Source organism: Sminthopsis crassicaudata, chromosome 2, assembly GCF_048593235.1.
Source record: "Sminthopsis crassicaudata isolate SCR6 chromosome 2, ASM4859323v1, whole genome shotgun sequence".
NCBI lineage: Eukaryota > Metazoa > Chordata > Mammalia > Dasyuromorphia > Dasyuridae > Sminthopsis > Sminthopsis crassicaudata.
Window position 1 is genome coordinate 263,582,178 of NC_133618.1, and position 27,770 is coordinate 263,609,947.

The following is a 27,770-nucleotide window of genomic DNA, read 5'->3' on the forward strand; positions in this document are numbered from 1 at the left end:
TTTCCAGTTTTCCCAACAGTTTTTTCCAAATAATGAATTTTTATCCCTAATGTTGGTATCTTTGGGTTTGTCAAAGATTAGATTGCTATAGATGTACCCTTTTTTGTCCTTTGTATCTAATCTGTTCCACTGATCGACCGGTCTATTTCTTAGCCAATACCAAATGGTTTTGGTGACTGCTGGTATATAATATAGCTTTAGATCAGGTACACTTAGACCACCTTCCTCTGAGTTTTTTTTCATTAGTTCCCTTGCAATTCTCGACCTTTTATTCTGAGGAAGAGAGAACTTTAAGGAGATGAGTCCAAATTGAAAATTGAGATGCTGGTGTCAGGAAAACCAATTTGGAGGACTCTGCAGTACTCTGGGAAGAAGATCAAATATTCAGAATGTCAGATGGAAAATCAAAAGCATAATTGGGATATGGGGAGTAAGATAGTCATAGACAAATTCCAGAGTTAGGAGCCATTATCCAGAAAGTGCTTATACTGTGTTAAATGCTTGTTCAAACCCCTTCTCCTACCAATCATGTCCCTTCTTTATTAGAACTTCATATTCATTTACCTCCTCAGCCTTACCTCTTTTTCAGGCTTTGAGTATGCCCCTAACTCTACCCTTTTTAGGGTCTCCTGATTATTTTTTTGTTTTTCAACATTTTTTGACTCTGATAAGTCACTTGATAATGTGTGATAATCACACTTTTGGAAGTTTTTGGCCTCAAAATCTCTAAAGAGAAAATACCCTAATTGTCACAACCTGTGTTTCATGCAGTGTACAGGTGCACTTGATCTGTGCTGATTAAGCTCAGTTGTTGATTTTAGATAAGTTAGACCCATAGGGAGTGCTATTAGTCAAGCATTCATCAAGACCTAAATAGTAGATGGTGCTAGAATATCATGAAGGTAAGGTAAATACTTCAAAATTAAAGTTGTTATGTCCCTCCAGGAGCTCAAAGAGTCTTCCTGGATTTCTTAGTTTTAGACACAATGTACCTCAGAGTTAAGCAAGTGTGAGTTATTGTCCATAAAAGGACTATTATGTGGGGAAGAAGCTGAGTTACAGAGAAGGTAAAATCACTTATCAAACTAATGAAGAAGATAAGCAGTTAGTATTTTAGGGAAAAGAGAAGTGGATTAAGAGTCTGGAGAACTGAATTCAAATCCTAGTTCTTCAATTATCTGACTGTTTTATCTGCAAGGTGAAAAGGTAAGAGTTAAATGGCCACTAAGCTCCCCTCCAACTGCAATGATTTAATTCTGATCTCTCAACTCCATCTACATGTAAAATTTCCAATATAATCATTTGGGTAATTTAATAAATGTTGCAAGACTTTTCTAATAAAAACAAACAACAAATAAATTACCTTTATTCTTCTTTCACACCATAATTCTACTGTTTCTTTATTATTTCTTAGGCCCTTATTCTTTCCTCACCCATTCTCATTTCAAATAGTTCTTAGTCAGAATTACCCCCTCACTGAAATCATTCCTATTTCTACTCCTTCGAATTCTTTGTCCAGGCTTTAATTCTAACCTTTGTCCAAGATATCTGGTTCTAAATAAGTCAACTGAACCATAAGTGACTGATTCCCTTTGGAAATTAGAGGTGTCAAACACAGGAGCTAAAGTCTTTGGAATCAAGCACTATACCAAATAAAAACTGAATCTACTTTGTCTCATTTTTGCCTCCCTTCTGGAGGTTGCATTTATATCCTTTTAGCTGAGTAATCAGTAACCAGTAAAAATCAGGAGAGTAATAAAAAGGAACAGGGAAGAAGATGAACAAAGTTCATTTTGTAGTTTGCATAGAACTACAATAATCTAATGACTTTGGAAAACTATTTTTAGGGCCATATTTACTTCTAAGATGAGGCATTATACAATGGAAAAACCACTGGACTTAAAAATATGTTTTTGTTCTGTCTTTTTAAAATATGTGATGTTGCACTATTCACTTGATAATTTGGAGATTTGGTTTCCTTATCTCTATGATAAAAGGGCTAGATTAGATTTATAGGCCCATTTAAGTTCCACAATCACATTTCTCTACATTTGGTGAAAGAAGAGAAGCTAGCACCTAAATTTTTTAGGAGCAGATGATGGGGAAGACTTAAAAATTGTCTTATTTGATAGATATCCTCATTGGGATGAATAATGTTTGAAAGCAGCTTCAATGTGAGTGTAACTGTAATTATAGTGGAATAAAGGAATAAGGAATCTAATTTAGAGGATGTCTCTTGGATGAGTAGCTGAACAAGAGTTGCTATTGAAACTTATTTATGGAGACCTTCATGTAAGTCAAGTACTTTAAAATTGTTTGCCATTTGTATCTTACTATGGCTGCTTAAAGTAAATTATTTTGAGGTAAAATATATAAAATATGTATTTTACATATGTAAAAGTCATCAAGCATAAATGATGTATAAATGTCTTGAGACCAGAACAAGTAGACAGAGATAGTTTGAGAGCAGACTGAGAGCATCAGAAAGGAGGAATTACAGTTATATCTAGGGAAATCATCTTGACTATAAGCATCATGGGCATCCTGATCAAGTTTAGACTATGTCTTTATAAGTTGTTGCACAGTTAGTATTTGTTAATTGATGGCTCACACGGGCTGTCTTTCTAGGCCCAATCCCAGTCATTTACCCTAAATCTATAGGAATGTACTCCTTTTTATGGATTTATATTAGAAGTCATTCTTCATGAAGAATGAGGGAAAAAAAAGTCCTTCAAAACCTAGATGGCCTCTTTATGCCCTCTGATACACTTGGATTCTTTGGCCTACTTAATTTTTTAATAAATTTATGGAATAAAAAAGCATGTTCATAACATAGTATAAAAAAAGATTGCACATGAAACTCCAAATTTATTATATACGACTTGCTATCATCAAAGCCAATATTAATGGTTCTTTTCTTGGTTTTTAAAAGGAAGCCTGTGAAAATTTTTCCTTTAAAATTTTATCTGTGAAGAAGAATGACTATTCATTTGTATGGGATTGATTGTGGGAGTTAAGAAACATAAGTTCTAATCTTTGCTCTATCATTAACTTGCTCATTATGGGCAAGTTAACTAATTTCTCTGGGGCCTCAGTTTTTTCAGCTATAAAATAAGGCTCTTAGACTAGGTTGAACTGTAAGGTCCCTTTCTTTTCTAACAGTCTATTCTGCTGGTTTTTGTCTTTGTATCTCTGGTGTCTTGAAGATAAGTCAAATTGACTAAGTATTTGTTCATTTAAGTTCTAAATCTACTTTTCCATTTCTATAGCAAAATTCACCACAGTGATACTGAACCCCTTGTTGTGATAGTAAGAGATAGCTACTGGCCCTTTGGAGGGAGATTTCATGTCCTTGAAAAAGAGGCAGCAGACTATAGTGTGAAAAGTATTCCATGAGGAGGCAGGAAACCTAGACTCCATCTGTCACTATTACATGTTAGTTATCTGACCTAAGGCCCTTTACTTAACCTTTCTGGACCTCAATACTTCATTTATAAAATGGGAATAAAAACACTACCTGCCTCAGATTGAACCAGATGATCTCTCCTGAGACTGCTTTCATTTCTCAGTTCTATGAATCTATGATTCCTCTTGCTTAAATTACACTGCCTGTGGGCATCAGTGTGAGATGAGAACATCTATCATTCCACTATATAGAGTTCATAAGGGCTCAGGTGTTTGCTATTTCTCCTTCTGTATTGTGTCCTACTGTATCCTTTTCTGGAAACCAAAATGTAGTGAGTTATTAGTAGAGAAGCAAGATGGGTACATTGGGAAGAGGATTGGCTCTGGAGTTAGACGGACCTTCATTCAAATCTTGATTACTTGTGTGATCTTAAGGAAGTCAATTCAATTTTCTCAGTTCTCATCTTTAAAGTAAAGGTTTGTTCTAGATAGTCTTTGAGACAGACCCCTTCTTACTTCAAAGGAGGAATTCATAATTTTGTATTTTGTCCTTTGGGCAGAATGGTGAATGCTATGTATCCTTTCTCAAGTAATTTTTTTAATGCATATAATAAAATAAATCACAAAGGAAATACATTATATTGAAATCTAATTATCAAAATATACATAATATATGTGTATGTATAATACAAGTGTAGATATGTAGTGGGCAGACACACACACACATACATACATGCTTCACAGACTCCTTACTAAGCATCCCAGCTCTAGAGGCATGAATCTATATGCTAGACCTTCTCATTTAATCTCTTATCTGACTTAACTATCCCCTTCTCATACCTACCCTATTAAATACCTGTCTCCAAGGGTCTCAGATTTGATTTTTGAAGAGCATTTAGTTTAGTAATTCCTCCTCCCTTTTTTATCTCAAAGATTGGAGTTTTGTAGTAATGATCTTTAATAAGTAGTTCTGCTGAATAAAAAGCAAGCCTACTTTTTGAAAACTGTGTCATATCTGAGATTTTCTCTAGCATCTTGGTACTTATTCAGTTTAGTCAATAACCTGACATCTTTGAATTAGAGGACTGAATATGGAAAGGTAAATTTGATCTTGTTGTGAAAAGGGAACAAGAAATGTCTTTGATAAAGGACAATTTTCTATATGTCAGTGAAAAATAATATAACCTACTTGTTCCCGTAAATATACAAATGTGTGTATATGTATAACATATGTTTGTATAATATGTACATATGCACTTATGTGTGTATATGAAACCTGCATATATGTATGTATGTGTATACACAGAGATTGTAAGCTTCTTAGGGGCAATGTCTAGAATGTGTGTACATTTAAACAACGTATTTCTACTGATTATCTGAATGCCTCGAACTTAATAAGTGAATTGTTCAATATGTATTCACACCTTTATAGAGAATTTCATTAGATCAGGTACTTCATAATTATACATTATTTGTGCTTTGAGGAAGCTGACTAAGGCAGATTGTTGGGCAAACTAGCTAAGGTAGATTACTGAACATATTGACCATTGCCCAGATGTGAAGACCAGCACATTTGTGCTGTGTATCCCAGTCCTCGAAATTCAGAAATTATAAATTGTTGTCTGAGTGGAGAACATAACAGAAAAGACCAGTCTGTACTCCACCTAGTCCTTTCCATACTGAGCACACAGAGCTTAAGTTTTGATGTTAGACAGTAACTTTTGTTTAAAGAACTTGTATTAACATTTTTGCCCCTTGGACTCCATCTTCTAGAAGTTTGCTCAGAGCAAACCGGACATGTTCATGACTGATAACTACTGAGCCACTTTGTTATGCCCGTACAGTACTTAGCAACAGAGTGCTTGCACGCAGTAGGTACTTTGGCTAGATTTCTTGTTTGCCTTAGTTAGAAAACATGCCCAAAAATAATCTCAGAAGACAGCTCAGAAACTAAGCAACAGAGGTAGTATTTTTATACATCCTTAGTTTCCAGTCTCTATAAGAGGTGTGGTGATAATGAGCTTGAATTTGTCTATTTATTTGGTGACTTGGCTCTGCCCACAAAGGCTAGTGTGAGCCTCGTTAAATCCTCTGAACTTTGAAGAAATGTGTACCCCTGGCAACAATCCTCCTATCAGTTTGCCTAATAACAGGTTGCATTTTGCCTGAGGTAACTGGAACTTTTATTCTTAGAGTCCTACGAAACTAAAGGAGTTTGGGTGGTACTGCCTAAAAGGGCGTGAGCAGAGCCTTGCCCCTGGGCTGAGGGGATTTTTCCTTGGGAAATTGAGAAACCTCCTTTGCTGTGAGGAAGCAGTCAGCATGTTACAAATTCTAGGTGCATCTGGGGCTGCGGTTTACTCTGCCACAGGTATGGCTTACCGATCTGGGCGTGGTGAATGTGCCTACTAAGTACCTGTTTGTAGAGCACAGGCGCAGCTAAAGCGCCAGTAATCTGAAACCAGTCGTGTTGGTTTTCTCCTTCGCTGGCCAGGCAGCTGAAATCTGCATTCCAGATGAAACCTGGGGAAACGGAAGAAAGCACGACTTTGGGGGGAAATGCAGCTTCAGGGACAGTAATTTTATCCGTCAGAAAAACTTGAGGACGGGACATTTCGAGACTTTTCTGTCCTCCGCCTCTCTTTGCTTCGGGTTTTGTGAATGCCCGGTCGGGGGTGATTTTTTTTTTTTTTTCCCTTTGGCCCGGCCCTCTGATTGTAATCAAAACTGAAAAGATGAAATGCGAGCGGTTTTCAGAAGTTTTCTGCTGAATCTCTTTAGAAACTCTCTTGGGCTGCTCCTCCCAGAGAGCCAGACCGACGCTGTCAGCGCAGGCTGACCGGCCCAGCGTGTTCAGGGAACCTCGACTTTCTCAACCAGGAGGAAGTTGAATATAACCGGGAGAACGGTAGGAATTGGGGCGGGGCTCGTCGCTGGAGTTCTCGGCTGAGATTACCGAGTTGCCGGCTGACTTTCCCTCCTACAAAAAGCCTTTTGTGCCCGGAATAAATACGGAAGTGGCCGGGAGAAGTCTTCCTGGGTTGTGTAGTAAAGGTGCAGAGGCTCTCTGGGCTGTTGGGGGCTGTAAAATCTGACCGGCGCTTTAAAGTTGACCTAGTCCCCTCATGACTGAAACAGGAAGAAGGGCGCAGTGACCCAAGGACAGGCCGAGCTTGAGGAGACTGGTTGCTAGCCCCTGTTGGGTTTCTCTCTATTAAGTTCAGAGAAGATGGACGGGATGGACTGAGCTAGTCAGAGCACAGCAGTCACTTGTATCAGGAGCTATTTGAATGTTTTGCAAGATATGGAACACGGGGACGGTTCTGTGAACGGCAGCGATGGCCCTAGACCTGAGCGGTCAACAGAAGATGGAATTGAAATAACCCAGTCTATCCTGAGTAAGTTTTCCATGAAATCCTTTTTTGGATTTACTACTAAATTGGAATCCACTAAGGCAGCCGAGGAGGATGCTGTGCTTACAACTTTCCGAAATTTGGGCTCTGAACCTCGGGGGCAGCTGGAGAACAACAAGGACCTGGAGACCAAGAGCCAATTTCCACTTGTTCTCCAGAACTGTAAGGGGAATGCTAACGTGGAGCATGAGCCAGAGAAGAGAGGATGTCCTGGGAAAGAACAAGATGGGGGGGTTCTTCTTGGCCTAGAGACCCATCCGTTCTCAGCTCTGAGTCCAAGCAGGGATGACGTTCTTCTTGTTCATGGGACCCTTGTTCATACCACCAGTGATTCAGAATCTGACGGTGAAGGCCTGGAAGAAAGAGAGGATAACAATATTAGCAGTACACCATCAGAGACTTTTCTTTTATGTGAGTCATCTGCAAACCCATCAGAAACACCTGGGGAATCTAGAAAAAAGGAATCCATGAATGAGATGGTTGAAATGAACCTCAGTGTAGAAGTTTCCTCAATGACTTCTCCTGAGTTGATGAGTAATTTGGAGCAAAGAGAAGATGTGTTAGGCCCCAGACAGGACCATTCTGGGGAAGATTACCCTACCGTATCTTGGACTGTAGATAAGAGCTCATTTGCTGGAAACTCTGAAAATACGTCATCCAAAAAAGAAGCAACGGTGGAGAAATCTTTCCAGCTTCCAGCCTTCTTCAGTGGGCTTCGGGTACTAAAGAAAGGAACTACCACGGAGGGAGGTGAGACAATCACTGAAATTAAACCAAAGGACAGTGACCTGGCTTTGCTTAAACTGACACAGCCAGTCCAAAAATCTCGAGCCTTACCAGGGACACTCTCTAGGAAAAGTGGGGAGAAAACCTCAGACCTGAAAGCCACTCCCACTCTCTTGGAGCAGATCTCCCAGCTGCTAAACATTGATATGCCCAAAACTGAACAGAAAGGAGAAGTTTGTGAGCAATTTAAGGAAGAAGAGGTGGGTCCTGATACTGACCATGAGAGTCAGTACAAGACTGAAGAAGTCCCATTTCAGAATGAAGAAGTTAAACCTAAGCCCTCCGAAACTGCCCTGGAGGCCTTTAAAGCCTTGTTCATGCGGCCCCCCAAAAAAGGGTCAACAGCTGACACTTCTGAGTTAGAGGCCATCAAGAAGAAGATGAGATATGAGAAGGAGTCTCTAAGAGCTGTGTTTGAGAGATCCAAGTCCAGGCCAGGGGACGGCTCATCTGATTCCAGAAGCGTATGTAGAGTTGCATTCCTACTTTAGACTAAATGGAGGTGGTTGTCCTTCCTTCTCCCCGAACATGATCTTTTTCTGGGTGACAAAAAGTTGCAATACAATAGTTGGCGGGATGTGAGGAATGTTAATTATCTTGCTAGCTTAAATTTGAGTATTATAGTGAATATCATACTACAAAATTAAACTAAACCAAAATGAGTATCATAGGTGCAAAAGCAGTCTAACCATGTGCTCATAGTTCCTGCATGTTTACCCCTGGGTTTATGATTGCCATGACATTTTAGTTATGCCCCTGTAACAACTCAATCTCTGCTTTGGAAGTGGACTGTATTGGTTATATCCCATGGAAAATTAATATCATGGGCAGAATTTCATTCATTCAACAGACATTTATTAAGAACATTCTTTGTGCCAATTATTATTCATTTATTGCTTTTAACCTTTTGTAGTTAGGAATGACAGGACTGAAAGAAACAGGACTCTGAGTTTGGGATCCAGAGTTGCAGAATATGGTATAGTGGAAAGGATTCTGGGTTTGGAATGAGAATCTTAGGATCTGCCTCTTAGCTACATCTGAGATTTTGGACAAGTCACATTCTCTCTAGCCTCAATTTATTTCCCAAATGAAGGAATTATACCAGAATCTCTTAACTCTTTTTAGTGCATATTTATCATTGGACTCCTTGATAATCTAATAAAATATAGTCAGACCCCTTTCTTTGTGTGTGTGTGTATGTGTGTGAGAGAGAAACAATTTTAAAATAAGTGGAATTACACAGGAAATAATTGTATTGAAATACACTTATCAAAATATTAAAGAGACAAGTTTTCATATGCCAGATGAAGAACCTTTGCTCTAGAGAATATCTCTACCATATAATTCTCTGGTCCTTCTGAATGGAATAATTAGTTTCCCTATGTGTAAGAAAGTCATAAAAATAAAAGAATTCAGGAAACAATGTTGATAAAATTATAATAATAAGAATTAGGATAGGTAGGTGGTACAGTGATAGGGCACTTGGCCTGTTTTCAGGAGGATCTGATTCCTGCCTCAGACTTGCTGTGTGAACCTGGGCAGATCATTTAAACTCTGCCTCAATTCTTTCACCTGTAAAATAGGGGAAATAATATCACCTTCTAAGATTGTTGTGTGGCTCAAAAGAGAGAATATCTGTGAAGTGCTTAGCATATAGTAGGTGCTTAATAAGTGCTTATTTCCATTTAGTCCAGCTTTGTGACTGTCAACATTTTTAATCACTTTGCCTCTCTTCATCTAGGAAATAAAGAGATTGACCTTGTGACCTTCCAAGATCCTTTCTAGTTCTTATTCTAGGATAGGAGCTAGCTTTCAATTCATTCTCTTACAAGTACCAGCTGGAAAAATTGAGCATGGCAGTGTAGAAAGAACACCTTAGGCTTTCCTTTAGGAAGCTTGTTTAAATCATAAGGAAGATAACATACAAAAATAACTCCAGGGAAGAGACCAAAAGCGTAAAGAAAAGAAAAAAAAACAAAAAAAAAAAAAACACAAAACACACACACACACACACACACACACACACAGCATTTGGGAGTCCTGGGATCTTATTTTGAAACTTTTAGTGAGTAATTCAGAAAAGATTTCTTGAAATAGTTTTGATATTTCCATGTGAATGTCAAAGGATAGTGGAGAGGGGCAATAATAATTTGAGTTTCTCTACTACTAACAATAATGTAGAATAAATGGAAAATGAAGCAAATTGATATAATTGAACAATATAAGTAAAAGAACCAAATTTGTTCAGGGTACCAAGATTTGAATCCTAGCTTGTATGACAAATTACTTAACCCCTTTTTTCCTCAGTTTCCTTATTTGCAAAATGTGAGGATTAGGAGAGACTATCTCTAAGATTCCTTCTAGCTCTAAATACTATGATTCCCTAATCACAAACCTAAAACAGATAATTTACCAAAATTAACAAATATCTCTCCAATAAATAAAATGATGCCTTACATAACATTAAAATTCTCTATTGGAATATTTGCTCATAATATTTTGACTTACCATTATGTACTTGGAATAAAAAATATGGATTTGAATTTTTTTTTTCTGATACATGTGTGTGTCCTGGGGCATCTCAATTAACCTCCCTGGACCTCATATACTTCATTTATAAAATGATACAGTTGAACTAGATGACCTCTGAGTTCTTCCCTGCTGTAAATCTATGATCTTATGATTTGTATACTTTGGAGAAAATACTTTTGTGAAGTGTCATAAATAAAAAGACACAATTCTATGCCCATTGGGAAAATTATTGCTTTGGGAAATAATTTAGCTTTAGCTAGAAAACAGCTTTAATTTGAAGGTCATTTTTTTTTTTTTTTTTTTTTTAAAGGCAAATCTAGGAAATAAGAGAATTAGATATTGAAGAGGACCTGGAGAATCATGATTTGACCAATAATTATAGGAGAAGGCTGGCTACAGGTTTTTACAGAACCCCTGAAGTTGCTTGGACACCTTATAAACTTTACTATAAATGTAACAGTAGTGTCTTTAATTTCATACCTAATAAGTGATTTCTCATAACTATAGGATCAAGTATAAATGAAGAGGAAAGAAATAAATTTTCGTAAATAAATATGCCTTATTTTATTTACATGTATGCAAATTCTCTGTACTATAGGGAATCCCCAGGTGAGAATGTTCCTGTATCCTTGCAGGTTAACTTCTCAGCAACATGTTTAAAGTATTAAAATGTCAAGTACCCTGACAGAGATCAGGTTAGCCAATATGTGTTAGAGGTGAAGCTTTAACCCAGCTCTTCCTGACTTTTAAGGCCAGCTTTCTAACTATGCTTGTCGTGTTGCCTCTGTTTCATAAGCACATTTACTTTTATTGTCTCTTAAATGTGCATGCCATTATAGTGCCTGAATATTTAGTATTCCTATTTTTTGTAATGACTTTGATCCAACATTTATTACATAATGACTGTGTTTAAGGCTTGGTGATAAGTGCTGGTGGTTCCAAAATTATCAACAGTTATGGCTCTCAAGTAGCTTACACTCCAGTAGGAGTGGGTAGTAGGAATAAGGTTTGTGTAACAAGTATAATTCAAGGGAGAAGGTTATAAGACAAAAGACATATTCCCAATTGCCAAATAAAAAATAACTTTCATTTTTAAACCATTTCTTGAACAGATGCTTGCTAAAATGTAAAGTTCCTTAATAAGCATTTATTATGCAGAAGAATATAAAACTAGTAAAAATGTGTCCAAAAGAAGACAACTATGATAGTAATAAAAACTCTGAACTATATCACAATAGCCTTGATTAAAGGATTTGGAAGTGTTTAACTTGGAAAAGAGAAACCTGAGGTGGGAAGGGAAGAGAGACAGACAGACAGACAGAGAGATCAGAGCTGTTTTTTACAATTATCATGTTGGGGCAGCTAGATGACAATGTGACCTGGCCCTCCACAGGCCCTGGAGTCTGGAGAACCCAAGTTCAAGTCCAGTCTCAGATATTTAACATTTATTAGCTGAGTGATCCTAGGCAAATCACTAAACCCTAATTCCCCCCCACCCACCCCAAACAAACAAAACCCAGTTATATGGAAGTTGGAAAAGGTTTTCTCTGTTTAACTTGAGAGTGAACCAAAGGGTAATACCAAAAGGTAAAAGTTACAAGGAAGTAGATTTTTGAATCAATAGAAGTTGTTTTTGTTTTTATTTTCCTTTTCCTTACTCACTAGATTATCCAAAAATAGAATGGATTGCCTCCTGAGCTAGTAACTTTTATATTAGGTATTCAAGTACCTATAAGATAAGTTATTATGAATATTCTTTTTTAAAAATTCATACAAATGAGCTTATTTTTGAGGTCCCTTCATATTTACTCTCTCATTCTCTTTTATGGGAGATCAAACCAGAATGATAAAAGAACTATGTAGAAATAACTTTAAAAATTTTTTTTCTGAAAAGAAAAATGAATAGGATTTAGAACTAGAAGAAACTTTGTTGTAGAACTTCTTAATCTGAATTCAATGAATACAATTTTTTTTGATAACAGTTTCATTTATAACCAGTTTCCATTTTGCAATCTTATATATTTAAGAACATTAGTCTCAGAAAAAGTGTATAGGTTTAACCAGATTGCTGAAAGGGTCATGGACACAAACTAAAAATTAAAAGTCTCTACTTTAAAACATTTAATCCCACTTCCATAAGATTCTACACAATAAGAAAGAGAACTGAGATTTAAACTTAGTTTTTCCAAATAAATATCTAATGGTCTTAAATTTTACCTTGCATATTACCTCATTATAGAATATTAAATTGTTTGATACTTTTAGTCTGCTTTTGTTTTTACCACAACTGATCATTTTAAGTCATTGGAATAGAACCACATTGGTAATGAAATACACTCTTCATTGTGTGGATTAAATGAGAAAAAGTTAGAGATAACTGGTATCATTAAATGTTAGCAGCCAAAAGAATGGATTGATACTGGTCACCTTCTATTCAACTTTCTTCCTCACTCCACCCCCCCATTTGCCCTCTTTTTCTTTAAAATAGGCTGACCAGAGTCCCACTGAGCAGGATGACAGAACTCCTGGACGACTTCAGGCTGTGTGGCCACCTCCAAAAACAAAAGACGAAGAAGAAAAAGTGGGATTGAAGTACACAGAAGCAGGTAAAATGAACGGGAAGTAGTGATGATGGTGCCACAAATCTCTTATAATGACAGCTGGGCATTCTGTTTTTAATACTGTCAGTTGGATCTAGTCTCCACTGGATTTTTGCATTTTTTTTTTTTTAATCATATTGCGTCTTTGCTTCTGAGATTACCTTTGCACTGACCCTCCAACAATCTCTTATTAGTAAGTCTATTCTAGAAGAAGAAGAATAAATTATGTGAAGAAAGCAAAGCTCTGTGTGGGGGGGATGCTGTAATGTGGAGACTGCTTAGTGTATAAATTTCAGTTTCTTTGGGAAGCTCGGCGCTGGCTCTCATGTAGTATGTTTGTGGGAACAGGTAGAATTGCTTTCTCTTGTGGGTGATGGGAAGTGTGTGCTTTTGGCATTGATTCTCTTGAACTGTAATCCGATGTGTTGAGGATTGTCTTTGGGCAATGCTTTAAAGGTAAGAGCAAAGTTTGGCCAAGTGAACGTACAGATATTTGTTCCTTCTCTTTTGTTGGGCAATGCATTATTTATTCCAAGGCCAGTTCTAAATCTGCCTGAGTTACTGGGAAACTTCCCAGCTTCTTTGCCCTGCTGTAAGAGAGGAGGGAGGTCTGGGTAAATGAATCCTTTGAGTAGAGTTTACAGATGGAGACTTCTAAATAACAGAAATATAGAAACACAAGATGGCTACATTGTATATGCATATGTATAAGGATACATGTTTATAACAAAACCTGTTAGGGTAGGATGTGAATGGATTGATTTGATGATTGTTCACTGAAGGTCATTTCTTTGATGTTATTGATTTTCTAAAGTTATGTCACTATTAGCACAAGGTCATCAAGGTTTTGGCCCAGGAAACTAACATCTGGGGAATATTCATTATCCTTGAGGCAACAGCCATCTCTCAGTATTTCATTTTGTGGTCTTATGGAAGTAACTGACCCCAAAGTGTTATTGCCATGGTTCCATGTGTGTGTACAAGGGCTTGACCTGACTCTAGGTTATAAACTGCCTCCTCCCTGTATGACCTCATGTTATGCCCAATCCAGCACAGAGTTGCTCCAGGCAACAGCTTCAGCTAGTTACATTTCTGTTTATATATGTAGTTTTCCTTTAATCATAAGTAGCCATGGTAAGTGCATAGAATTGGGGAAGTAACATAATTTGATGATTTTGCACAGTGAGTTATCTTTCATTAATTCTCTAAAAAGATTGAAGCTTGTCAATATCATTCTTAAAACAAACAAAAACAAAAAAAAAAAAAAAAAAAAAAAAAAGCAATTTAGTCCTAAGCAACCCAATAAATTTTGTCTTAAATTTTTTGGATGGTTAACATTTTGGTAGGACTTGAGACTTTTCATAAACTTTTCTTCTTCAGGTTTAATTACTAGAATTAGAATCTCAATAGCTATGTCTAAAGCTAACCAGCTGTGTTTTGCTACTTGAATCCTCTTAGGGCAAATTTGGAAAATGAAATGTATGTGGCTGTCTTAGCAATATTATAACTTTTACTTAGCGCTACTATTATTATTCCTCTGTTTTCTTCTAGCTCAGTCATATTTGGATGTTTGGAAATCATACTATAATGAGATTCAGTGAATTAATAGAGTTCTACTGGCTGACAATGATGACCTTAATCTATGACTGTTTTTTTCTGAGAATAAAATACTTTCTGATAAAGTGCTTAGCTAGGAGATTAAAGGGAACATATTCTTGTGGTTTCTTTCTTCCTTTCTCTACCCATCTGCCTTTCTCTTTTCACTACCTAAACCCTTAGTAGACTTTTCTAATCCTGTTTCACCTGCCTGAAGCAAATTCTAACCAGATATTCTTGGCTTAGTCCTTGGTGATAATATTGCTTCTTTTGCTTGAAACCTAGATTGTATTACTAGGTTCCTTTGACTTGGGACCAAGAGGTTGGCCTCTTGTCTCTCCACCAGACATCTGTTTGTTGCTGATAATATGATCTCACCTTACTCTACCTCTAGTTTAATTTAACCTTAAGTCTCTCTGAGTTGATGAGCATAAGCTGGTTTTCTACCTTCCTCTAGTCATCTGAATTATGGTTTAAACCAGACTTGAAGCTTTTACCCTTTGGAAATGGATCCTGTATTCCCTAATAGATCTATGATCTCATGAATTCTGATATTTCCTCCAGTGATTCAGACTGAAATCCATCTGGTTTTGTCCATAGTATATAACTCAACCATCTTTTCCTGAAATTCTATAGGAGATCCACAAAGCATATGAAGAGCTTCCTTGCTCCTTCCCACATGACATAGATATCAGTATTGAACTCTTACACTTGCCATATGATCAGCTCACTTTCCTTCTTGTCATACAATTCCTTGATGACTTCTTTTAGTCCTAATTTACAGATTTCTTCATTGGCTCCATGGTAAAGCCTGTTCAGACTGTCATGAGCCTTTCTGTTCTCTTTTATGGTACCTTTTAATGTTTCAGATACATCCATGTTCCATTTTGATAAAAATTGTTGGCAAAAATGTTAGTTTTGAGCAGATGAGCCTATACTTATATGGGACAATGCTATTTGCTATGTTGTTTAATAATATCAAAAAAAGATTTCTTGGTTATATGGCCACCATTGCCTCACTAAAATAGCATGGAATTCTAGAAAGATGGATTTGGAGCTGGAATATCTGGATTAGAATCCTCAATCCTTGCAATTTTTGTGAATTAGACAATTGAATATATCAGTTTCCTCATCTGTTTAAAAAAAAAAAAAAATAGACCAAACTAGATGATTTTAAGATTCCTTCAGATAATGGGCAGGGTCACTCACCAGAGGAGGTCAATAAGACTATTATATAATTATCTATTATTTTGGGAATTTTTGTTGGGCATTGAATAAAATGTAACTCTTGCTCTAAAAGATCTTACAACCTGAGTTAGCAGATTAGAAAGTTGTTTTTTTGTTTGTTTGTTTGTTTTGTTGTTGTTGTTCCCATAATACTAGTCTTGAATAAATTCCTTCCTTCTGATTAGGTCTGTGTGAGTTCAAAGAACTCACACACTCATGAAAGAATATAATCTTAGCAAATAATTTTTAATGCATTCTAAATTTAGGTCTCTGAATCTGTGTACTTTGGAGGGGAGAAACATAGGAAAGCTGCAGTTCTTCTACTGAGTTCAATTAAGTCCTGCAAGAACATGTTAGGTTCTAAATCTTGATTTATTTGACTATCTGTACTCTGGGCCAGTCCAAGGTAAATCTGTTACTTTAGAGGCATCAAGATGCTATAGAAGATAGAATTCTGGACCTGAAATCAGAAGTCCTGACTTAAAATCCAGCCTCATTAGCTGTGTAACCTTAGGCAAATTACTTCAGTTTGCCTCAGTTTTCTCAGCTGTGGAATGGGGATAATAATAACATTAACCTTCCAGGATTGTTGTAAAGATTAAATAACATATTGGAAAAATTTCAGCATAAAGCCTGGCACATATTTTTACTAAGTTATTCCTTCTTTCCTTCTTTGCAGTCATTTTCCTATTTTGAGCAATCCCTTCCCTTTTGACATTTAGGGAAACTAACCTGATATCTCAGGTCTGCCAAACCTTACCTGGCATTCTAATGGTTTGTTGCTGCCTTAATCTACCTTGGAAATCTACTTGCCCTGTAGTGCTTTTTCTTTGGGCTTATTCTGTTGTGGAAGAATGCTAGCTTCACAGGATATAAGCAAAATGAAAAGGTCTGACTAGATTACTTTTAAGGTCCCTTCTAACTTTTTTTTTTTTTTAATTACATGACACATTCATTCATTTCAGATTTTCTCGTTTCCTCTCTGTCAGCCTTCTTCCCCCCTATCCCCAAGAAGGCAAATAATTTGATATAGCTTATACATGTGCCATTTTGCAAAACATATGCCCATATTAGTCATATTGTGAGGGGGGTGAAAAACAGACAAAAAAAAAAAAGTACAAGTTTTTTGTTTTGTTTTGTTTTTTAATTTTGATTTGCATCCAGATAATCAGTTCTTTCTCAGAAAATGGATAGCATTTTTCATCATAAGTCTTTCAGAATTGTCTTAGATCATTGCATAGCTAAGAATGGCTGAGTCATTCACAACTGATTGTAGAACAGCATTGATATTGCTGTGTACAATATTCTGTGGCTTCTGCTCACTTAACTTTGCATTAGTTCAAATAAGTCTTAGTAGATTTTTTTTTAAAATCATCTTGCTTGTCATTTCTTTTACCATAACAGTATTCCATTACGATCATAAACCACAACTTTGTCCAATAATTCACCATTTGATGGTCATCCTCTTAATTTCCAATTCTTTGCCACCACAAAAAAAAAAAAAAAAATTGAACATATAGATGCTTTCCCTTTTTAAAAAATCTCTTTAGAATATAGATTAGTAGTGGTCTTGCTGGGTCAAAAGGTATGCACAATTTTATAGGCTTTTGGATATAGTTCCAAATTGATCTCCATAGTAATCAATTCATAAAACCATCAGTACTGCTTTAACGTCCCAGTTTTCCCATGTTCTCTGAAACATTTGTCATTTTCCTTTTCTATCACATGAGCCAATATGAAAGATAGGTGTGAAGTGATACCTCAGAGTTGTTTTAATTTTTATTTCTCTAATCATCAGTGATTTAAAACTTTTAAAAAATATAACTATTAATAGTTTTGAATAGTTCATCTGAAAACTGTCTATTCATATTCTTTGACCATTCATCAATTAGGGAATGACTTGTATTCTTACAAATTTGATTCATTGAGAAATGAGACTTTATCAGGGAAACTTGCTATGAAAATTTCTTTAATTATTACAGTGTATTTCCCTCCATCTGTTTTTTTGTTTTGTTTTGTTTTGTTTTTTTCTCATTTACTCTTTTCACTTTCTCTCCTTTTACCCTGAGCCTCCTAAAAATTATTTTGATTCTAACCGCCTCCCTCCCCAACCTCTACTTTCCTTCAATTATTATGGCCAGTTAAGTATATATGTTTTGCTCTCTTTGAGCCAATAAGGTTCAACTATTGCTTTCCATCTTCTCCTTTACTATAAACCCTTTGTGCCTCTTTTATACAGAATAATTCACTCTTGTTTTGTTTCTTATTTCTTCTCCCAGAGCATATCTTTCTGACCCCTTAATTTTATTTTTTTATGTACCATTCAATCAATTTATATCCATATACTCTGTCTATGTATACTGCTTCTAACTGACTTAATAATGATAAAGTTCTTGGGAGTTTACCAGTATCATTTTTCCATATAAAAATATAAGCATAACCTTATTAAATGCCTTATGATTTCTCTTTCCTATTTACCTTTTTGTGTTTTTCTTTAATCTTTATTTAAAAGTCACATTTTCTGTGCAGTTCTGATCTTTTAATCAAGAATGCTTGAAATTCCTTTATTTCATTAAATATCAATTTTTAGCCATGAAGGTTTATACTAACTTTTACTAGATAAGTGATTCTTGGTTGTAGTCTTCGCCCTGTAATATCACATTCCAAGCTCTCCAATACTTTGATATATAAGCTACTAGATCTTATGTGACCTGACTATGGCTCCACAATATTTGAACTATTTCTTTTTGACTGTTGCAATATTTTCTACTTTCTGAAATCTGACTCTGATATTCCTGGGTGTTTTTATTTTGGAATCTCATTCAGGAAAGGATTGGTGGATTCTTTCACTTTCTATTTTACCCTTTGATTCTAGAGTATCAGGACAGTTTTCCTTGATAATTTTTTGAAATATGATATATAGACTCTTAATTTTTTATCATGGCTTTTAGGTAGTCTAACAGTTCTTAAATTTTTTTCTTTTCAATGTATATTCCAGATCAGTTGTTTATCCTATGGGGTATTTCACATTTTCTTTTATTTAAAAAAAAAATTATTTTGATTTTGGGCTTGTTTTTTTTCTTTCTGTCTCATGGAATCATTAACTTCCACTTGCCCAATTCTAATTTTTAAGGAATTATTTTCTTCAATGAGCTTCTGTACTTCCTTTTCCATTTGGCTAATTTTAACTTTTTAAGAAGTTATAATCTATCTTTATGATGTTGTAATCAGTAAATATTTGGCCAGTTCTGCTTTTTAAGGAATTCTCTTTAGTGGATTTTTTTTTTTTTTTTTTTTTTTTTTGCCTCTTTTACCATAGGCCTATTTTTTAAGGTACTATTTTCTTCAGAGAGAGTGTGTGTGTGTGCGCGCGAGCGTGCGCATGTGCCAAGCTATTGACTCTTTTTTCATTATTCTCTTGCATCGCTCTCCTTTCTTTTACCAGGTTTTACTTTACCATTCTTATTTTATTTCTTAAAATATTTTTAAAGCTCTTCAGGAATTCTTTTTGGGCCTGAGATCAATTTTTTTTTTCCTTTAAGTCTTTGAGCATCTCTGTTTTGACTTTGTGGTCTTGAGTTTGTGTTTTGGCCTCCACTGTCACTTTCTTTAGTCAGATTATTTTGTTGTTGTTGCTGGGTGCTCATTTTTTCCAAGGTATTTATGGACTTTTTAACTTTAAAGCACTATATTTGGATGGAGGAGATACTTTTCTAATATGTGATGCTTGGACTAGCTCTCTGGAGGATCTCCGGACAAGCCTTGGTCTTAGATGGAGGAATGTTGAAGGCAGGACAGCCACTGTGTCTCCTCTGTCTTGAGTCTGAGTCTGAGATTGAGTTTCTCCAGTCCTTTCAGCCCTTAAATAGCTCAGTCTGATTACATCATTACATCACACTAAATTTATGCCTACTAGAGTGATTACATTATTATATCCCATTAAGTATATGTGAACTAGAGAACCATTTTCTCATCAATCACACTGAGTAAACACCCTACTGTAAGTATCCTTGTTTCAAGTAGAACACAGGTGATCATGCCCTCACTGACTTCTCAGGGTTCCCCCACTCTCTGTGGTCCTCTATACTAAGCCTCAGGTTTTTTGGGGTTTTTTGTTTTTTGTTTTTTTTAATTACTGTTGTTTTCAGGCTTAAGTTTGGGGGTCTGTAAATTTTCAGTTCTTCCAAGGATTCATGATCTAAGGAGAAGTATGGTCATTGCTCTTCTGATTAGTGCTCTTTTCTGTGAGTGACCGAAAGCATTCTTTTCCACCCTAGAACTGTGCCCTGGGTCCTTACTCAGTTGCAGTTGCATATTCTAGTATAATAGTGCTCCTTCTCATCCTGGGACTGTGATCAGGAACCATTTATGGGCAATGCAATGGAGTCTAGCACCCAATTCCAGCAAAGAGTTCCCTGGCCATCTGTCCAACTCTCTTCCTATTTATGGACTGGGAATTCTGAAGCCATCACTGCTGATTTAGCCTCCCCCAAGGCCTCTTGATGACTTATGGGGTAAACCTGCATGGGACTGCATTCTTATGTTCTCTTCTCACTCCAATGAGATGGACTTTTCCTTCCAATCTTTGTCTTAAGCTGGAAAATTATTTTTACCATGTCCACTCTAGGATTCATTTTGAGTTGTTACTTGAAAGTTGTTTGGAGGGTAACTTGGGTGAGCTTAGATGTATCCCTACCTTTACTTTACCTTCTTGGTCCTTTTTAATTCTTAATCTATGATCTGTAAACATTATATCACACTGCAGGAGAATAACCAACCATTTTCCCAGAGAAGTGAAAATGAAGCATACTATTATCCATACTCTGACAGAAGAAATGATCAACTTAGGGTGTGGCTTGGAACAAATTTTTTTTTTTTTGGACAGGGACAATGCAAGGAATTTGTATTACTTAATTATGTATATATGTTGCCTGGTTTTTTTTTTTTTTCAATCCAGTGTAATGGTGGTAGAAGGGGAAAAAAGATTGTTATTTGTTTAAAAATTAAAATGCCTTTTTTTTTTTTTTTCCCAAAAAATTATACTGTATAGGTACATTGAACTTGAAGTCAGGCCGGATTTCATCCATGTTATCTTAAAATTCCTTAAAAACAAGGACATGTTTTCTTTCACTATATTGCTAGTTCCCATTATAGTACCTTGAATGTTGTGGGATCCTGAATAAATTTATGTTGAGTTGCCTTGATTGCAAGACCCAGATCTATTAATCTTTTGTTAGGCAGTCCTAGATAAGTTATTTAACTTAGATAGTGCTGACTTCCCAAGATTTTTGTGGGGCCCATATGAAATTGTAGGCTCATAAATTTATAGACTGAAAGTACCTCAGAAATTATCTGATCCTGTTCCTACATTTTACAAATGAGAAAATATATATAAAACTTTGCAAAATTTAAAGCTTAATAATGTCGGTAATTATTATTGTTGTTGTTACTCAATAAAATGAGGGTGGTGACCTGGTTTGGTGGCCAAGATTCTGAGTAATTGTTAATTTTTGATGAGAAAGCTTTCAAGTTAATTTTTGAACTGTGTAGTCATTTAGGAAAGAGTCTCTTGATAGAAATGGATTTTGGATTTTCCTGTAGTGAATACAGGCAGTAATTTGGGTGTAATAATGCAAAAGAGGATCTTAGTAACAAAAAAGAGGTAGCACAAAGTATTACATATATAAAACAATTTTTGAGCACTAGATTGAATCTTTATTCTGTGCTTATTTAAGTGCTCACTCTTAGACTTTTTCAGCCTTTTTTAATTAAAATACCAAGATTCTAGTGGGTCCAGTCAATAACTTGTCCACAGTCTAAGGCAAAATCTTGGTTAGCTAGGAAATTTGCAAATGAGTATATTCCAATTAACTGAATCATTTGGTTAATGTACAGTTAAAAGAAAAGTTCTTTGCACCTTTAGTATTGAAAATTTTTCTTTAAAAAAACAAAAATAAACAAACAAACAAACAAAAACCTCAACTATTTTTTCCCAATTACATGTTAAAAGAACTTTTAAACATTCATTTTTTAAAAGTTTTTAAGCTGTAAAATATTTTTCTTCCTTTCTCCCCTCTCTGGAATGTTAAGTAATTTGATATAGGTTATATATATATGTGTAATCTTACAAAACATTTCTATATCATGTTGTGGAAAAAGACATAGGTTTTCTCCTCCCCACATTCCCCTGCTTCAATATGCATTCAGATTATATCAGTTCTTTCTCTGGAGGTATATATCATTATATAGTCTTTTGGAGTTTCTTGGACCATTGTACTGCTGAGAATAACTAAGTTATTCACAACTGATAATCATACAATCAAAAGATTGTTTACTATGTTCTTTTAGTTCTGCTTATTTTGCATCAGTTCCTGCAAGTTTAGGTTTTTCTGAAATCATCCTGGTTGCCATTTCCTACAGCACAATAGTGTTCCATTACAATTCTATTACAATTTGTTAAGCTGTTCTCCAATTGATGGTCATCCCCTCAATTTTCAATTCTTTGCTATCACAAAAGGAGCTGCTATAAAATTTTTTGTACAAATAGGTCATTTCCCATTTTAAGAAAAGAAATCTCTTCACAATTCAGAACTTATAGTTTTATTGCTAACTCAAAGGCTGTGCATATTTTTAAAAATCTTTGGGCATAGTTTGAAATTGATCTCCAAAATGGTGGTATCAGTTCACAACTCCACCAACATTATATTAATATCCTAATGAAAATCCTTTTTGAGGCATACTAGAATCATTGATCTAGAGCTGAAAGGAACCATAAGGATAATTTAATCTAGCACTTCCATTTTCTGCAGTAGTTACTGGGGCCTAGTATGTAATATGTCTCTAAATTCAGTACTCTTTTTAATGTATCATGAAGATTTTTTTTTTTTTTTTTTGCCTCGGACTCAGACCAATTTGATTTGATATTCTTTTCTCTCTCTGTCTCTCTGTGTGTCTCTCCCCTCTCTCTATAAATAGATAGATATGTAAATATATAGATAGATAGATCTCCGTTTTTTCTGACTGACTTACCTTGAAAGAGGTACTTCTCTTTTTTTCCCCTTCAGTCCTCAGTCAGGATGAATTGGGTTCTATTGCTGAGGGCTGCCTTCTTTTTCACTGTGACTAACTTAATGAGAATTTGTTCATTTCTGCAGGGATGTACTGCAGTATTCTATCTCCTACGGAGCCCTAAGGGGAAATGTGGTTGATGTTCGTGGGATTGGAATGGCACTCTGTGGAGCAATTGAGTATTAGTGAAGTATAAACATAAGAAGAGAGGAAAAACTATATTTAAGAGTAAAGTTTTAACTTTTTCTTTGAATTGTATTGAGAAAGTCTTAGGGCAGTTTTAATCTTTAATAGCTTTAACTATCCTAAGACTTTGGGAACACTCTGTATGTATTACACAATATATATTAAAGATAAAAGCACAAGGTGTTTGGGAAAAGCACCAGAAACTAGGGTTATCATGAAAGGCTTCATGTAGAAGATAATGCATGAGCTCATGTGGTTTTTCGTGAAAAGTGTTTAAGGTAACATAGCATGTTAGCATGTTAAAATAAGAAAGTGAACACTTGGAATCAGAGCTTAGAGCTCATCTAATCTACTCTCATTTTGTTTGCAGAGAAAGGAACTAAAATATGCATGCAGTTGAAGGAAAATAGAGTAAGAAGGGAACCATTTAGTGTTACATAGAGGGTCTTTTTAAAGTTAGAGAAAGGGGGAGATATTGAGTCTATGCTTCCTTCTAAAAGGAAGAAGGAAAAGGCTTGGGGATGAGTGACTCATTCCAGTGGGATAGATAGCATATGAAGACTATACCATATACTCTGACACATCTGCTGGTGTTGACTCATTCAGTTCATACCAATCACTTGACTTTTTTTACATTAAAAAAAAAAGAAATAATTTACTTCATATTTCCTAATGTTGTGGATGAACCTAAATAATGAATTTATAAACCTAAAAAATGGACTTTGAAAAAATGTTTAAAACCACCATCTATTTGGCAACATCTGTAAGATCCAAGTGGCCACAAATTCAATCAGTTTTTACTGAGCATTCATATATTAAATAGTCTATTGGAAAGAACATTGCAGTATGAGTCAGGAGGTTTCTAGTTCTGCCAACTAGCTTTGTAATCTTAGACAAGTCACCTTCCCTTCCTGGGCCCCAATTTCTTCATTTGTGAGAGAAGAATTGGTAGATGAAATAAATGATTTCCAGGGTCTCTTCTCGCTTTAAAGATTCTCTGAAGATTTCAGGATGAGATAGATAAATCTATAATAATCTTTGCTTGAAAAGAATTTTAAGTGAGAAAGCTTAATAGAGAAAATACTGATAAGAATCACATGAAAGAGAAGATGAGAATGGGACATACTCAGCATAGATGGAGTGAGTATCCACTGTGATTAAAAAGCTGTCAAAAGCAAAATAATAGATGTTAACTAAGATGATAAATAGACAATAATATTCAAAGATCTACTGTCTTATTTTTCTGGCATAGTTCTTTCAATAACACAAATCACATGGCCTGATCTTTAGTTATTTCTCTGGAAAAAAAAAAAATTTGTTAACTATGCTTCAGTCTAATGGTGAATCTCTCTAAACTTAGGTGGATTATTTTTAAAATGGAAGGAAGGAAGAAAAGCCTGGGGAAGAAAGGAAGTGAGGAAACAAGCATTATGGGCCAGGCATTGTACTAATCATTTTACTCATGTCCCATTCAGTCTTTACAATAATCCTAAAAGGTAGGTGCTACATAAAACTCATTGATTGGATTATACTCAATCTTTGTATTTTGGTAGGAACTGTTGAAATTGGATCCCACTGAATGAATGAATAAAAAAACCATTTACAAAGTACCAACCTCTGGGGATGTAAATATAGGAGATTATGACCTATTAAGGGGAAGGAGAGGGGGTAAATATAAATGGAAGAGTAGTGACTAATAAAGAGTATTTTAATTGGAAAAGTTATAGGGATGGTGAGTTAAAGTAGGAGGAATTAGAAAGGCACATCCTTTCTAGTTGCAATGATAATATTGATATGATTTTGGTTCCATGAGAAAGGAAAGTGTTAAATAACCTGTTAAAATTACAGAAGAAGCAGAAAGTACACATGATTTGGTGGTAGCAAGGAAGCTGATGATCAAGGAGTAAAGTGAATTGTGGTCTCCTTGACTTTTTACCACTTGTTCTTTCTAGGATTCTACTTTATCTTGTTTAGGCAGTAAAATTATTCCTGGTGGGGAGATTGGGTAGTGGATAGAGGGAGGAGCAGCAGGATTGAAGATAGGATTAAAGCAGGGAAAGTAGCAGAAAAAGGGAATATAGTGCCAATAGTAGTAGGAAATGAGCATGGCAAGATGGTAGGAGAGCATTCTTACACTTCATCTTTATTTTGTTTTGGGATTTTTTTTTTTTTTAATAGAACTCTCTCTTTTTTCCAGGGTGCAGGAGCAGCCATTCCAAGGGCTATTAGTGATAAGCACTTTTTTTTTTTTTTTTTTTTTAAGTTACAGTTTTTTATTTAGAAGATGTATGCATGGGTAATTTTTCAGATTAATCCTTGCAAAACTTCTGTTCCAACTTTTTCCCTCCTTCCCCAGATGGCAGGTAGATCAATACATGTTAAATATGTTAAAGTATATGTTTAAATACAATATATGTATACATGTCCATACAGTTATTTTGCTGCACAAGAAAAATCGAACTTAGAAATAAGGTAAAATTAACCTTAGAAGGAAATCAAAAATGCAAGCTGACAAAAGCAGAGGGATTGGAAATGCTATGTTGGGGTTCACACTCATTTCCCAGAGTTCTTTCTCTGGGTGTAGCTGGTTCTGTTCATTATTGAACAAATGGAACTGATTTGGTTCATCTCATTGTCCACATCCATCAGAACTGATCATCATGTAGTATTATTACTGAATTGTATAATGATCTCCTGGTCTTCCTCATTTCACTCAGCATCAGTTCATGTAGGTCTCTCTAGGCCTTTCTGAAATCATCCTGCCGCTCATTTCTTACAGAACAATAATATTCCATAACATTCATATACCACAATTTATTCAGCCATTCTCCAATTGATGGGCATCCACTCAGTTTCCAGCCTCTTGCCACTACAAAAAGGGCTGCCACAAACGTTTTTGCACATGTGGGTCCCTTTTCCTTCTTTAAGATCTCTTTGGGATATAACTAAGACTGCTGGATCAAAGGATATGCACATTTTGATAACTTTTTGAGCATAGTTCCAAATCACTCTTCAGAATGGCTGGATGTATTCACAATTCCACCAACAATGTATCAGTATCCCAGTTTTCCCACATCTCCTCCAACATTGCGCATTATCTTTTCCTGTCATCCTAGCCAATCTAAGAGGTGTGTAGTGGTATCTCAGAGTTGTCTTAATGTGATAAGCACTTCTTGACTTGTTCCTTTTTATGCTTCTTGGGCAGCTTGGTAGTTCCACAATTCCTAGAGTTCACCATATTGGTGCTGGAGACTGATCATGATAAGCACTATTTTACCTTGAAACTTTAGAGCCCCACAAGATTCACTAGCTTTAGTATCTCTGGCAACAAGAATTACAGGTATACTTGACATTCATACCTTATCTTACCTTTGTATCACTGTGCCTACCAATGCTTTCAGAACCAATATATGCTTGATTAAATGGAATTTTAATGGAATTTAAATAAATATATTGAGTATATTGTAAGAGTAGGATAGTCACTTTATGAATATGAATTAGGCTATGGAATAAATGAGAGGATCAAAAATCCTGGAAAAAGAATATTATTTAGGCTTGGAATCAGGAAGACATCTTCATTAGTTCAAGTTCAATCTTAGATATTTACCACCAGCTGCCTCTGATGTATATTCTATAATAACATGCTAAAAGAGATAATGCTATGAAGATTAGGGAATTTTTCTAACTGGCAGCACTTGACTCTTTCTTTTAGAAATGCCAAAGAGCTAGAAAAGGTTTCAAGACCCTAGGTTTGTGCCCTCCATTAGACAAACTCTTTTCATGCCTACTGCTTAAAACTTGTGATAATTTTAGAATGATCCCATTGCCATGTTGCTTCTGGTCACAGCTAGTTTACAAAGCAATAAAGGGGAATGAGGAGCGGACAAAATAGGAAGCAGAAATTAGTTTAATGACGAAGTTCTAGAAAATGTTAATCTGACATATCAACTAGAGTTGCAGTTAATTTTCCTGAGAGTCCAAGTTGCAGATTTTTTTCCCCTTACTGTTTCTGTCCTTTTTGTTGTTGTTCAATCATTTCATTCATTTCTGACTCTTTGCGATCCCATTTTCCCATTTGGAGTTTACTTGGCAAAAATATTGGAGTTGTTTGCCATTTCCTTCTGTGGTACATTTTATGGTTGAGGAGAAAGGCAAACAGGGTGAAATGACTTGCCCACAATCACACAACTAACTAGTAAATGTGTGAGATCGTATTTGAACCCATGATGATGAGTGTTCCTAACAGTAATATTTCTAATTCCAGATGTGGGGTTCTATTCACTTCACTACTCAGCTGCTGTATTATATCTTGGCTCTAGATTTATACTGATTGGGGCAGTTATATGGCACAGTGGATAGAGCACCAGTTTTGAAGTCAGGTGGACCCAATGGGCAAATGTTAAGAAGGTTATATTATCAGCTGGTTTCTAGATGTTTTCACTGAAAATGATCTAGCATCTAGAAGAGGGGACAGAGGAAATATAGCTAGTTCACTATACTTAGTCAGTAGGACCTGTATTCAAATTCTGCTTGTGACACTATGTGACCACGAACAAGTCATTTAAGTTTGAATCTCTAAGTTTCTTATTTGTAAAGTGGAATTTGTCATATTTTTATCACTTCATAAGGCTTATTGGACTCAACTGAGATAGGAAAGAAGGAAGAAGGGAAGAAAGGATAGCAGGAAGGAAAAAATTTATGAAATATCTACTATATGCCATGTACTATTCTTAGCACTTTATAAATATTGCCTTACCTGGTAGGGTTGTTGTGAAAAAATCAAGTAAGTGTTATTTCCTTTCTACATTTGAAGAAACTTAAGGCAGAAAGAGATTAAGAGGTTAACTGAGTGTAGAGTCACACAAATCGGAAGCTTCTGGGATCAGATTTCTGATTCTAGTCTTTCTGATTCTGGACCCAGGGCTTTATCCATAACACCTAGTTGCTTAAAATTGGT

General features: G+C 35.7%; 1 protein-coding gene across 3 annotated transcripts in view; it reads left to right on the forward strand.

Annotated features, from left to right (window-relative positions):
- Positions 1–27,770, forward strand: part of FMN1 (formin 1) — a 513,415-nt gene that overhangs the window by 195,840 nt on the left and 289,805 nt on the right. For 2 of the 3 annotated variants that reach the window (XM_074289191.1, XM_074289190.1), the window contains one exon: positions 12,625–12,742. In XM_074289191.1, coding sequence (XP_074145292.1) covers positions 12,625–12,742 — 118 coding nt within the window. Of the gene's footprint in view, positions 1–5,828; positions 8,069–12,624; positions 12,743–27,770 lie in introns of those variants that run through there. The other variant, XM_074289192.1, reaches the window with a different exon arrangement.